The sequence below is a fragment of the Erinaceus europaeus genome, chromosome 12, assembly GCF_950295315.1.
Source record: "Erinaceus europaeus chromosome 12, mEriEur2.1, whole genome shotgun sequence".
Classification (NCBI taxonomy): domain Eukaryota; kingdom Metazoa; phylum Chordata; class Mammalia; order Eulipotyphla; family Erinaceidae; genus Erinaceus; species Erinaceus europaeus.
The window spans coordinates 46641768-46656690 of NC_080173.1; the positions used below are offsets into that span (position 1 = coordinate 46641768).

Genomic DNA, 14923 nt, shown 5'->3' on the forward strand with positions numbered 1-14923 from the left:
TTATGTCTACACTGATTATGTCTACACTGATTATGTCTACACTGATTATGTCTAGACTGATTATATCTACACTGATTATGTCTACACTGATTATGTCTAGACTGATTATGTCTACCCTGATTATGTCTACACTGATTATGTCTACACTGATTTTCTGGATTTGGATTTCTCTGTTGTTTTCTCCTAATGTCAGCCAACTCGTTCCTCTTGCCCCCTATTTCCCTTATGCCATAATTAGCTCTATCATATTGTGCTAAACATCTGGGCACTGGGGAGGTAGGTAGCTCAGTGAGGAGAGCCCATACCTTTCATGTCTGAGACCCAGGATTCCATCCTTGGCACCATGAAAGAACAAGGACAGAGACAGGTGGAACTCCATGGATGGTAGAGCAGCGTGTTGTTGTCTCTCCCTCTCCTTTTCTCTATCTCTTTCATAAAAATATATAATAAATTTGAGACTGAGTGGTGACACACCTGATTAGGTGCACAGGTTACCACGCTTGAGTATACAGGTTTGAGCCCCCATGCCCCACCTACAGGGGTGAAACTTCATGAGTTGTGAAGCAAGTGTCTCTCTCTCCTTTCTCATTTTCTCCCCCCCCCCCCCAATTTCTGCCTGTCCTATTAAGTAAACTAGAAAGAAAAAAAAAAAAAGGAAAAAAGTGGATCGATGATCCATTGTATTGGCACTGCCCCCTAGTGATAACCCTGCTAGCATTTTTTTGCCTCCAGGGTTATTGCTGGGGCTCAGTGTCTGCACTATGAAAACACTGCTCCTGGAGGCCATTTTTTCCCATTTTGTTGCCCTTGTTACCATTGTTGTTGTCATTGTTTTATTTTTTTTAAATGTTTATTCCCTTTTGTTGTCCTTGTTGTTTTATTATTGTTGTAGTTGTTATTGTTGTTGATGTCGTTGTTATTGGATAGGACAGAGAGAAACGGAGAGAGGAGGGGAAGACAGACAGGGGAGAGAAAGATAGACACTTGCAGACCTGCTTCACCGCTTGTGAAACGAACCCCCTGTAGGTGGGGAGCCCGAGGCTCGAACTGGGATCCTTATGCCTGTCCTTGCGCTTTGCACCACATGCGTTTAACCTGCTGTGCCACCACCCGACTCCCTGTTGTTGTCATTATTATTATTGTTATCATTGTTATTGTTTTTAGATAGAACAGAGAGAAGTCGAGAGAGGAGGGGAGACAGAGGGGGAGAGAAAGACAGACACCTGCAGACCTGCTTCACCACTTGTGAAGCAACCCCTGCAAGTGGGGAGCAGGGTCTCAAACTGGGATCCTTAGCCAGTCCTTGTGCTTCGTGCCATGGGTGCTTAACCCACTGTGCTACTACCACCTGACCCCCAGTAGCATTTTTTTTAAAGTCAAAAAGAGAAGAACAAATATTGTGGTCCAGGAGGTGGTACAGTGGATAAAGCATTGAACTCTCAGGTATGAATTCCCGAGTTCAGTCTCTGGTAGCTCAAGTACCAGAGTGATGTCTGGTTCTTTCTCTTTCTCTCTCTCTTTCCTCCTATATTTCTCATTAATTAATAAATAAAATCTTTAAAAAAAAAAGAAGAAATACTGAATGATCTCACTTATAAGTGGCACTTAGTAATTAGGAATGGGGAAGGAGAAAACAAAGTGAAAGGTGAACTGGGCATGGTGTATTGCATTAAAGCAAGGAACTCTAGGGGGAGGGCTGGAAGAGAACTGGGCCAGGTGCAAAATGAAATTATATGCATGTGACAATGACTGTACTACTGTAAAGCATTAATCATGGGGGGTCAGGCAATAGCGCAGCGGATTAAGCGTACATGGTGCGAAGCTTAAGTACTGGCGAAAGGATCCTGGTTCGAGCCTCTAGTTCCCCACCTGCAGGGGGGTCGCTTCACGAGTAGTGAAGCAGGTCTCCAGGCATTTATCTTTCTCTCCCCCTCTGTCTTCCTCTCCTCTCTCGATTTCTCTCTGTCCTATCCAACAACAGCTATAACAACAATAACAGCAACAACAAGGACAACAAAATGGGGAAAATGGTCTCCAGGAGCAGTGGATTCATAGTGCAGGCACTCAGCCCCAGCAATAACCCTGGAGGCAAAAAAAAAAAAGCAATATATATATATTTATATTTGAAATAAACTATGGGCCAGAGTAGGTAAATGATAGAACTCATATGCAAGGCCTTAGGATTTGTTCCTTGGCACCCCATAAGAAATAAAATAAAAATAAACAAAGTGAAGTGTTTTGTCTAATTGTAGTATAGGTACATAATAGCACATTCAATTACTTTCGAAATTTCTCCTTAGGATTTCTTTTGTAATGTATGGTATATTATTCTGGATCTTTTTAAAAATTCTTTAATTAAAGCAACTTTATTTTTTACATATTTTTAAATTTTATTTATTTGTTATTGGATAGAGACAGATAAATTATGAGGTATTGGGGGATATAGAAAGGGAGAGAGACAGACACCTGCAGCCCTGCTTCACCACTTGTGAAGCTTTCCCCCTGCAGGTGGGGACCAGAGGCTTGAACCTGGGTCCATGTGCACTTAACCAGGTGCACAACCACCTGGCCCCTTAGTCTGGGTATCTTTGGTAATGTTACACCTTTATCCTTTACTTATAACATCTAGACATCTTTGGCAAACAAATCTGAGGAGAAAAAGGATGATCAAGCTTAAATATAATTATTTGATGTTTTTATTTATTTTTAAAAATATTTATTTGTTTATTAATATGGGAAAGGAAGAGAGAGAACCAGAGCCTCACTCTGGCACACATGATACCAGAGATTGAATTTACAACTTCATGATTTTTTTAAAAATTAATTTATTTTTCAATTTTATTATTGTTTTTTTAATCCACAACTTCATGCTTTTAAGTTCATTGTTCTAGACACTGTGCCACCTCTAGGGCTATGGATAGTTATTTGGTTTTTTTTTTTTTAAATAGTATAACAATGGAATACTACTCAGCTGTAAAAAATGGTGACTTCACCGTTTTCAGCCGATCTTGGATGGACCTTGAAAAAATCATGTTGAGTGAAATAAGTCAGAAACAGAAGGATGAATATGGGATGATCTCACTCTCAGGCAGAAGTTGAAAAACAAGATCAGAAAAGAAAACACAAGTAGAACCTGAAATGGAGTTGGCATATTGCACCAAAGTAAAAGACTGGGGTGGGTGGGTGTGGAGAATACAGATCCATGAAGGATGATAAATGACATAGTGGGGGTTGTATTGTTAAATGGGAAACTGGGGAATGTTATGCATGTACAAACTATTGTATTTACTGTTGAATGTAAAACATTAATTCCTCAATAAAGAATTTTTAAAAAATAGTATAATAGGGGCAGGGCAAATGTGTGTGTGTGTGTGTGTGTGTGTGTGTGTGTGTGTGTGTGTGTGTGTGTGTGTGTAATATAATGAAATATTTTTCTAAGCTTAGTATACTGATTTGGAGGGAAGTTCTAGAACTAAGCAGTAATATATAATAAGGAACCATTATACAAGTTCAAGAATTACACACTTTGCTATTGAAACAGAGGCAATGTGGTAGAACATAAAAAACATTCTCTTTTCTATATGACTCTGGGGGCAAGGAGCCCTGATTCTTATGCCCTCTCTGGAGCAGTTATGCTCTGAAATGAACCTCATTTCCTTTCTACCTGCTAGCATGTGTTCACTAATTCCAAACAGCTAACATATAACTGGATTTTGAGGGCCAGGTGGTGGCACACATAGTTAAGTACACACATTACAGTGCACAAGGACCCAGGTTCAAGCCCCTGGTCTCCGCCTGTAGGGGGAAAGCTTCACAAGTGGTGAAGCAGGTATTCAGGTGTCTTTGTCTCTTTCCCTCTCTATCTCCTACTCCTCTCTCAATTTTTGTCTATCCATAATAAATAAACATAACTGAATTTTATGTTTTAATGGATTTCATCGCTCCTTACTTTTTTTTTTTTTTTTTTTTTTACCAGAGCACTGCTCAGTACTGGCTAATGGTAATGACAGCGATTGAACCTGGGACTTTAGACCCTTGGGTCTCAGGTCAAAAAGACATGAAAGTTGTTTTGTTTTTTTTGTTTTTTTGCATAGTCACTGTACTACCTTCCCAGCTCCCATGACAGTTTATTGTGCTTGAGCACAGATGTTGAAGAAGACTGTTTTGCAGTAAGATCAGTCTGATAACTCTGGGCCTGTTTCTGTTTCCTGTCTTGTAACTTCACCACAGGAGGGAGCAAAGGAATATGCCATGCTCCACAATCCTCGCTCCAAGTGCTCTGGCCGTCGCCGGCGAAGGCACCACATGGTCAGTGCTTCCTGCTCCAATACTTCAGCCTCTGCTGTGGCTGACACGAAAGAAGGGGACAGCGACCGGGACACAGGCAATGACTGGGCTTCCAGTTCCTCAGGTACAGTGAACACAAAATGGCCTTTCTTTCTATGTAAAAACAGCATTAAAGCCAGGATCCCAGCCTGACACTTAACATCACTACCTTTCATATTTTTTTTAAGATCTTGTTTTATTTGTTCATGAACAAGATAGGAGGAGAGAACCAGACGCTTGAAATTCCAATGCTGCATCCATTGTGCTGCCTCCCGGACCATTGATCATGTCTTTTTAAAGCTTCACCTGTAAGCAGTGGAGACAGAATTTTTTTTCTTTTTTCTTTTTTTACCAGAGCACTGTTCAGCTCTGGTTTATGGTGGTGTGGGGAATTAAACCTAGGGCTTTGGAGCCTCAGCCATGAGAGTCTCTTTTCATAACCATTATGCTATCTACCCTCCGCCCAACAGAATATTTTCATCCTAACTGTTCTGCATTTTATTTTTATCTTCATTTTTAAATATTGACTTTATGAATATTCATGTGAGAGGGTTGCACATGAGAGAGAGAGTTACCAGAACACTGTTCTGGTACATGCAAGTCCTGCACTTCTTTTATTTTCATTTATATATATATATATATTCAGAGCACTACTCAGCCCTGGCTAATGGTGGTACTCAGGATTGAATTTGGGACCTCAGAGCCTGTCAGGTCAAAAAGACATGAAAGTGTCTTTGCATATTCATTGTACTATCTCTCCATCTTACACTTTTTAAACTTCTGATAGACAAAGAGGAGATAGTATAGCACTAGAGCCTCCCCTGTTGCCATAGCATCTCCCATGTGTTGCCAGAGCTCAAACCAGGAGGCATGTATGATGGTGCAAGTGACCTACCTGGTGAGCTATATCTCTGGACCTATTTTGTCTTTTAAAGTAGAATGAGGGGTTGGCAAAATAGGTCACCAGGCTAGTAAGCCTGTGTTACCATGCATGTGACCCAGATTCTATCCCTCAGTGCTGCAGTGCCTTTCCCTCTCTGTCTGTCTCTTTCTTTCTATCTGATAAAAATCTCCCAGGTCAGTTAAGCCCCAATGATGGAAAAAAAAAAAAAAAAAAAAAGGAAAGAAAGAAAGTCGGGATAGCTCACTTGGTTAGAATGCATACTTTACCTGTGTGAGGGCTCAGGGTCAAGTCCTGACATCACATTAAAGTGCTGTGGATGGAACCAAAAGAAGCTCCACAGATATGGTACGGTGTCATGGTGTCTTTCTCACACACACACACACACACACACACACACACAAACTATCTGAAATAAAAGACATGAAAAGTTACACAAGGGGCAATGAAATTCTTATGCACAAGGCCCTGACTTTGCAGTAATAAGAAGAATGCTTTTAAAAATAGAGTAAGGGAGTTGGGCAGTAGCACAGCGGGTTAAGCGCAGGTGGTGCAAAGCACAAGGACCAGTGTAAGGATCCTGGTTTGAGCCCCCAATTTCCCACTTGCAGGGGAGTCCCTTCACAGGCTGTGAAACAGGTCTACAGGTGTCTTTCTCTCCCCCTCTCTGTCTTCCCCTCCTCTCTCCATTTCTCTCTGTCCTATCCAACAACGACGACATCAATAACAACAACAATAACTACAACAACAATAAAAAACAAGGGCAACAAAAGGGAAAATAAATTTAAAAATAAAAAATAATTCACTAAAAAAAATAGAGTGAAATACTTCTTAATTTGTGGCAAACTACTGATAACTGCATTCCACGATCTTCTGTTTCTCTTCTTTCTTACTTTCTTAGAAGCTAACTCTCGCTGTCAGACCCCCACGAAACAGAAGGCTAGTCCGGCTCCACCTCAACTGTGTGTAGTAGAAGCACCCTCAGAGTCAGTGGAATGGACTGGAGCTGAAGAATCTCTTTTTCGAGTCTTTCATGGCACCTACTTCAATAACTTCTGTTCAATAGCCAGGCTTCTGGGGACTAAGACCTGCAAACAGGTGAGTGGGAGGAGTAGGTACACACGGGGACCTGCTTTTTCATCCACTGTTCTGTCAGCCCTTTTACCATTATGTTAGGCTGTCTGTCTGGAGAGAGCTATCTTAGGCTCAGTCCCGCGTAGGTCTGTGCTCCTGGGGCATGAAATTATTGGATAGAAACAGAGAGAAATTGAGAGGGATGGGGAAAGTAGAGAGGGAGAGAGACACCTGCATCCCTGCTTTACCACCCGCGAAGCTTTCCCCTTGCAGGTAGGAACCAAGGATTTGAACCTGGGTACTTGTGCACTGTAGTGTGTGTGCTTAACCAGGTGTTGCACCACCTCCTGCCTCCCTACCCCCCTTTTTTTCCTATTTTTAAGACCTTTTTTATATATATTTATTTATTCCCTTTTTTTGTTGCCCTTGTTGTTTTATTGATGTAATTATTATTGATGTCGTTGTTGGATAGGACAGAGAGAAATTGAAAGAGGAGGGGAAGATGGGGTGGGGGGAAGACACCTGCAGACCTGCTTCACCACCTGTGAAGCAACTCCCCTGAAGGTGGGGAGCCAGGGGCTGGAACCGGGATCCTTATGCTGATCCTTGCACTTTGCACCACCTGCACTTAACCCACTGTGCTACTGCCTGACTCCCTCTTTTTTTTTTTTTTTTTCCTATTTTATTTCATAGGACAGCAAGAAGTTAAGAGTAGTAGTATGGGAGGTGGCACAGTGGATAAAGCACTGGACTCTCAAGTATGAGGTCCCAAGTTCAGTCCCCAGCAGCACATGTACCAGAGTGATGTCTGATTCTTTCTCTTTCTCTGCTTATCTTCTATATTAATAAGTAAATAAATAAATAAAATATTATAAAAATGGAGAGAGAAGTTGAGGGGGATAAGGAAATATAGAAGGAGACAGAGAGACACTCACAGACCTGCTTCATTGCTCATGAAGCACCCCCCTGCGCATAGGGAGCAAGGGCTCAGACTTGGTCCTTGTTCATAGTAATGTGTGCTCGGCTAGGTATACCGCTCTCAGTCCCCCAGCCCTATCATCTTCTTTGTTTTAATATTTATTCATTTATTTCATATGAGATAAATATTTTGAGAGATGGAGGGAGAGAGAGAGAGAGAGAAAGAGAGAGGAGCTAGAGCATCACTTGTATACATGTGGTATCGGGGATGGAACTGAGAACATGAGACATGTCAGTACTACACACTACCCACTGAGCTATCTCCCAGGCTGTGGCCCTGACATCTTTGTACCAGCAGAGGGAGCTAATGCTTAGCTCAGAGTTGTCTTCATACAACTAGGCTTATACTCCGTTACACATAGGAAGCTAATATTTTAATGCACTTAGTATTTCCCCTTTCTCAGGTCAGGATAATAATTAAGAAATTAATTTCCAAGCCAGTGACCTGTGCCACTCTGTCTCTCCCTGACTGAGACCCTCAGTCGGAAGTCTGCGAATTCTGCAGAGCTCTCCCACACCCCAGCACTTGGCTGGGTCACTTACCTGACCTCCTAGCTCACAGAGTGATACGGCCTGTTGGATTTCTTCTCCAGGTTTTCCAGTTTGCAGTTAAAGAATCACTTATTCTGAAGCTGCCAACTAATGAACTCATGAACCCCTCACAGAAGAAGAAAAGGAAGCACAGGCAAGCGTTGGACTAAAGACTTTTTTGTGATCACACTGTTCCCTGTGCTCTGACCTCCCTTTGGACTCCCCATCTACCTTCCTCTTTTGCACTGCTCGTGAGCGTGGCATCACACCACTGTGGGCCCACATCCTCAGTGCTTCCTGCAGGTTTATACCTTGGAGCAGCCTTTCTCCACTCCCACATGCTGTGTTCCGTGAGAGAATCCTGACCATTTAGCTGTCATTTAAGCTCCTGACAGTGGGACAGGAATCATTTATCACCCTGAGACCATTTACTATCTTACCCACTTCTCAGCTATAACCAGACTTTATTCCTCTCTTCATTTATTTGTTCAGAATTTTTTTTTTTATGTTGCATAGTAACACTGTCTTCTAGCAAGCCTTTTCATAAGGTTGGATTTTTAAAAAATATTTATTTATTTTCCCTTTTGTTGCCCTTTTTTTTTATTGTTGTTGTAGTTATTATTGTCGCTGTCATCGATGTCGTCATTGTTAGACAGGACAGAGAGAAATGGAGAGGGGACGGGAAGACAGAGAAAGATAGACACCTGCAGACCTGCTTCACCGCCTGTGAAGCGACTCCCCTACAGGTGGGGAGCCGGAGACTCCAACTGGAATCTTTACGCTGGTCCTTGCGCTTTACACCATGTGCGCTTAACCCGCTGTGCTACCGCCCAACTCCCTGGATTTTTCTTTAATTATATTTATTTATTTACTGGATAGAGGCAGCCAGAAATTAAGAGTGAAAGGGTTGATAGGGAGGGAGAGACACAGAGAGACACCTGCAGCCTGCTTTACCACTCACAAAGCTTTCCCCCTGCAGGTGGGGACTGGGGGGTGGGCTCGAACCCGGGTTCTTGCGCACTGTCCCTGATTTCTTTTTTTTCCACCAGGGTTCTCATTGGAGCTTGGTGCCTGCACTATGAATCCACCGCTCCTGGTGGCCATTTTTTCTCCCATTGGATAAGACAGAGAGAAGCGGAGAGAGGAGGGGAAGACAAGAGTTGGGGAGAGGAAGCTAGGCACCTGCAGACCTGCTTCACTGCCTGTGAAGTGACTCCCCTGCTGGTGGGGAGCCGGGGGCTCAGATTGGTATCTTTGTGCAGGTCCCTGCGCTTTGTGCTATTTGTGCTTAACTTGGTACGCCACCACCCAACTCCCAGGTTGGATGTTTTAAAAGAAAACACTGCTTGGCTTGGTTTCCAAATGACTATCACCTATTAAAGGAAGGAACTGACACCAGTTCTGGATATAAAAGGAAATTCCTATGACTTCTCCCTTTTAGGTCTATCACTCAAAGAAGATTCCTGAAAAGCATTTACACTTCCACATCTTGAAACCCCCAACCTCCACCTCCTACAAAGAAGGGAGGGAGGAGGGAAAGGGAAAAACAGTGACATTACAATGAGCTTATAGGGCTGAGTCTTGTTTTATGTCTTTTTGTTGTTGCTTTTGTTCTTTTATGTTTTTTGTTGGGAGGTGAGACACTGTTTAAAGTTCCAGACATCTTGAGTCATAGACCAGCAGGATTCAGGGTGGACTGCCTTCCATGTACCAGAGCAGTGGTCTCTTGTGAAGAGATTTTGAGAGGATACTCACCAATCACCAAACCACACATCCCTCAAAGTAGGTCATGCTGTCTTTTACCCTCGTCTGCAGACTTTCCTAGGACCCCCTTCTCTTTTTCAGATTGTGGGCTGCACACTGCAGGAAAATCCAGCTGAAGAAAGGTGAGTTCTGCCAACGCACCCTGCTGTTCCATTCAAGGTCTCAACCCTCTGGGTGCCCCCACCCTACCTGCCACTGCACTCACTGACCCTGCCCCACCTCCGAAGATTGCAGATTTCTCTGCAGCAGCTGAAAACAGCTCAATTTCTCACTGCAGCTGAGAGGTAGCGATATGGGCTTTGTGGTCACTGGCTTTCATAGTGTGCCGTACGCCACCTTCTCGACTTTGTTTAATGTTTAGAAATAGCTGCCCTGTGGTCCCAGACCATTTTCACACTCTCCCCACAAAGCAAAACACCCTGTTGTAGCTTGTGAGTTGCCATCATCTATGGTTTCATCTTCCTTCCCATGCCAAACGTACATCCAAGCTTATGGTTAGAACAGGTCTCTAGAACTGGGGTGGGGGGGGCAGCTGGGGAGCTTGGGCACAGCAGAGTCCCAGTCTGTGCTCTTCTCTCCTAGATAACTCTTCTACACAAGTCTACAACTATCAGCCCTGCGACCACCCAGACCGCCCTTGTGACAGTACCTGCCCCTGCATCATGACTCAGAATTTCTGTGAGAAGTTCTGCCAGTGCAACCCAGACTGTAAGAGTTCTACACTCTCCAAAACAATTGGCTTCAGGGCATCCCATGCTTCCTTCCCCTCTCTCCCTGTGCCCTTCAGTGCTTCTGGGCTTTCTTTCCTTCCTTCCTTCCTTCCTTCCTTCCTTCCTTCCTTTCTTTCTTTTTTTTTGCCTCTAGGGTTATTGCTGGGGCTCAGTGCCTGCACCACAAATCCACTGCTCCTGGAGGCTATTTTTTTTTTTTACCCTTTTTGTTGCCCTTGTTGTTTTACCGATGTTGTGGCTATTATTGTGGTTTCCTGTTGTTGGATAGGACAGAGAGAAATCAAGAGAGGAGGAGAGAGAGATACCTGTAGACCTGCTTCACCACTTGTGAATCAACTCTCCTGCAGGTGGGGACCCAGGGGCTCGAACCGGGATCCTCATGCCAGTCTTTGCGCTTCACACCATGTGCGCTTAACCCGCTGTGCTACCGCCCAGCCCCCTCTTTCTTTTTTTTAATTATTACCTTTATTTATTTATTGGGTAGAGACAGCCTGAAGTCGAGAGAGAGGGGGGTGATAGGGAGAGAAGTCTAGAGGGAAGGGGTAATAGGGACAGAGACATAGAGACACCTGCAGCCCTGCTTCACCACTTGCAAAGCAGTCTTCTGCAGGTGGGAACTGGGGGGGCTCAAACCCGGATCCTTGTGCACTGTAGTGTGTGCGCTTAACCAGGTGTGCCACCACGCAGCCCCATTTATGGGCTTTGTAATACTTTTTTGCCATGCTAATTTAAGCACTTGTCAGAGAAAACAAGAAAGTCAATTAAAAAAATTACCCCAAAATGTCATTTCTGAAAAATCCCAAGGTGTATGATTTTGAAAGCAACAATTAACAGAAATCAGTTGCTTTCTCAACTTCACCTGCCAGGAAAAAAATTAATAAAATAATCTTGAATTCCCTTAAGGTACAGTCATAGCCTCCCATTTTAGGATTTTGTATGTCTATTTCAGCTTAGCATCTGGAGTTTTAGCACCTGTGCGGTCTGGAAGTCCACAGAAAGGAGGAGAGAGTCTTCAAGTGCTTCTCTCTTCCTTCTGTCTTGTCATGCCCTTGCCCACTCAAGGCCGAGCAGATTAATAGCAACCCCCAGTGCTTGCAGAACTTGCCCAGGCATTTGTGTTAGAAATACCTCCAAACCCATAGCAGATAGTAATCTCAGTCGCAACAGAGGTGCTTGTGCTGCAGAGGGCAGTGGTGGAGGGAGGTGGCATAGAACGGATGCATTCTGTCCTCACAATGAATCTTGTTATGATTATAGGGCTGTGCCACTCAGAAGCACTGATTTTATTTTCTCTGCGACACTACCGATCTTCCTTCCAAATCCAACTAGCAAGGTGGAAGGGAGAACATTGTTGGGAAAACACATTGTAATAGGCAAGCCTGCTTTTTTGACTCTCGGGCTGTCTTTTCTTTTTTTTTTTTTTTCCTCCAGGGTTATTGCTGGGCTTGGTGCCTGCACCATGAATCCACCGCTCCTGGAGGCCATTTTTTCCCCCTTTTTATTGCCCTTGTTGTAGCTTCGTTGTGGTTATTATTATTGCCCTTGTTGACGCAATTCGTTGTTGGATAGGACAGAGAGAAATGGAGAGAGGAGGGGAAGACGGGGGGGGGGGGGGGGGAGAGAAAGACAGACACCTGCAGACCTGCTTCACCGCCTGTGAAGCGACTCCCCTGCAGGTGGGGAGCCGGGGGCTCGAACTGGGATCCTTATGCCAGTCGCTGCACATTGCGCCACGTGCGCTTAACCCACTGCGCCACCGCCCGACCCCCTTGGGCTGTCTTTTCTAGGAAAAGAAAATGGAAGGAAGGAAGGAAGGAAGGAAGGAAGGAAGGAAGGAAGGAAGGAAGGAAGGAAGGAACTTGAGTGTGTAATGATTGGAAAGGGTTCTTTTCTCCTGTGTTGCCAAATGTCCTTGAGGTTGGAACATTTACTTCCCACTGTCCCTTGAGTCAAGTATGAACCCCAGTATTACCCTGATTCTCCTCTTAACCTTAGCTGTTATCCCATTCAGGTCAGAATCGTTTTCCTGGCTGTCGTTGTAAGACCCAGTGCAATACCAAGCAGTGTCCTTGCTATCTAGCAGTGCGAGAGTGCGACCCTGACCTTTGTCTCACCTGCGGGGCCTCAGAGCACTGGGACTGCAAGGTGGTTTCCTGTAAAAACTGCAGCATCCAGCGTGGCCTCAAGAAGGTGAGAGCTTTTCTGAAGACTAAAGCCAGATGGACTGGGGCCTGTGGAATAGTCCTGAACAGCCTTCTTCTACTGGCTTCTTGGAAGCTCTCTACTTGGTCCACCCCAAAAGACACAGATCCCTAAGTGAATAAAGTTCTGTGACCCAGATAGGAGTTAGAAAATTTGTCCTTTGAACTGGCCAGACTGGAAGAACAAGAGAAGAGGGATATGACATTGAGGTCTATTTCTGCTGGACACACAGCAGTCAGTTCCCACAGGAGGTCCCCAGTTCTAGAGGAAGAGGTATCATCTTTTCTTTCACTACCTCCCTTTTTTGTTTTTCTCTTCTACTAGAACAGAATAGCTTAGGCCTTTTTCTGTTTTCAGATCCTCTTATCAGTTGCTAGTTCTTTCCATTCTGTAGCCCCCTCTCCACCCCCCACCCCGCCCATGTGCACATTTACCCCTCACTCACAGATACCCTTTAGCCTGAGATTTGACTCTCTTCTCCCCAGCACCTGTTGCTGGCCCCTTCAGATGTGGCCGGATGGGGCACCTTCATTAAGGAGTCTGTGCAGAAGAACGAATTCATTTCTGAATATTGTGGTGAGGTGAGTGCTGTTGGTTTGGCCCATATTCTTTCTGGGGAAATACTGATGAGAAACCTTGATTTTTCTGTGGGCCAGCCTTCTTTGAATCAATCTCTAAATAACTCAGCTGAGTTCTCATGTGACCTCTTGGGGGATCCCACAGAACTGTTTGCAGTCCTGAAACAAACCACTCTTCAATTCTTTGGCAATACAACCACACCGTTGGGGGCAGAGTGGGGAGGCAGGCAGAGGATTCTCTGAGTAGCTTTAATACTGGTCAGCCTGGGTGGACATTGATCTGTAGGGATGAAATAACCCATGTGCAGACAACCCCACCAATGCGTCCTGGAGCACTGTTTCCCCAGAGCCCTTCCACACTAGGGAAAGAGAGAAACAGGCTGGGAGTATGGATTGACCTGCCAATGCCCATGTTCAGTGGGGAAGCAATTACAGAAGCCAGACCTTCAACCTTCTGCATCCCACAATGACCTTGGATCCGTACTCCCAGAGGGGTAAAGAATAAGAAAGCTGTCAGGGAGGGGATGGGATACAGAGTTCTGGTGGTGGGAATTGTATGGAGTTGTACCCCTCTTATCCTATGATTTAGTCAATGTTTCCTTTTTATAAATAAAAAATTTTTAAAAAGAAAGGAAGAACCCATGTGCTCTCTCTCTTCTGATTCTTACTGTGGATCTGCTCGGTAAGCGCCTTTGGGCGGGATACTGTGTCCTGACTAGATAACTTGATCCCTCTTTTTGTTCCTTGTCTGTCTCTGCAGCTTATCTCTCAGGATGAAGCTGATCGACGAGGGAAGGTCTACGACAAGTACATGTCCAGTTTCCTCTTTAATCTCAACAATGGTATGAATTCTTTCTAGTTCCAAGGTAGTTTTGTGCAGGTCTACCTAGTAGATTTCTCTTGGAGCTCTCTCAAGTTCAGATAAACTCCAAATCTCCCAGAAGATAGAGAGAGCAAGGTGAGATGGACTTCTGAGACACTATAAGCCATAGTTCACATGCACTGGGAGAACTTCCACTTCCTAGTTGTGTTTGGAATCAGAAATCTCCCCAGCCAGCCGACAGAAAAAGGAGATCCAGGAGTCGGGCAGTAGTGCAGTGGGTAAAGCGCACGAGGTGTGAAGTGCAAGGACTGGCATAAGGATCCCGGTTTGAGCCCCTAGCTCCCCGCCTTCAGGGGGGTCGCTTCACAGGCAGTGAAGCAAGTCTGCAGGTGTCTGTCTTTCTCTCCCCCTCTCTCTCTCCCCTCCTTTCTCGATTTCTCTCTGTCCTATCCAACAACAGCAACAGCAACAACAATAATAATAAAAACCACAACAATGAATGAAACAAGGGCAACAAAAGGGGAAAGGATAGCCTCCAGGAGCAGTGGATTTATGGTGTAGGCACCGAGCCCTAGCAATAACCTTGGAGGCAAAAAAAAAAAGGAGATCCATAGTTCAGGTGGAGGTGGGGGAAGCCAAAGGAATTGCTTCCATATGAGGCTCAATTCTTGTGCTGCATTTTTTTCCCACTAGTAGCTGGCGTTCAAAACACCCAGCTAATTGAATTGTTTGTTACTGTTAAATGTTCTTAAAGTCAGGCCCAAGAAGCTGTGGACCTGCCTGGTGAGCTCATGGTTTTCCTTGGTCTATTTTAAACAGATTTTGTAGTGGATGCTACCCGGAAGGGAAACAAAATTCGATTTGCAAACCATTCAGTGAACCCCAATTGTTATGCCAAAGGTGAGTTCCCAGTGACTAAAGGTGGGGTGAGAGGTGGGTAGAAATGGTTATCTTCATCTGCTATGATAACTGTCCATTATTCAGCTTTTTTTGGAAATGAGTTAATTTTTTGTCC

The 14923-nt window shown here is 44.4% G+C and overlaps 1 protein-coding gene across 1 annotated transcript in view; it reads left to right on the top strand.

The window, feature by feature from the left end:
• The window catches only part of EZH1 (enhancer of zeste 1 polycomb repressive complex 2 subunit), a 45021-nt gene that overhangs the window by 26670 nt on the left and 3428 nt on the right, over positions 1–14923 (top strand). Inside the window, exons 10-18 of the mRNA XM_060203456.1 lie at positions 4231–4411; positions 6129–6325; positions 7873–7964; positions 9656–9696; positions 10157–10282; positions 12317–12495; positions 12993–13088; positions 13846–13927; positions 14728–14808. Of these exons, the coding sequence (XP_060059439.1) occupies positions 4231–4411; positions 6129–6325; positions 7873–7964; positions 9656–9696; positions 10157–10282; positions 12317–12495; positions 12993–13088; positions 13846–13927; positions 14728–14808 (1075 nt within the window). The remainder of the gene's footprint in view (positions 1–4230; positions 4412–6128; positions 6326–7872; positions 7965–9655; positions 9697–10156; positions 10283–12316; positions 12496–12992; positions 13089–13845; positions 13928–14727; positions 14809–14923) is intronic.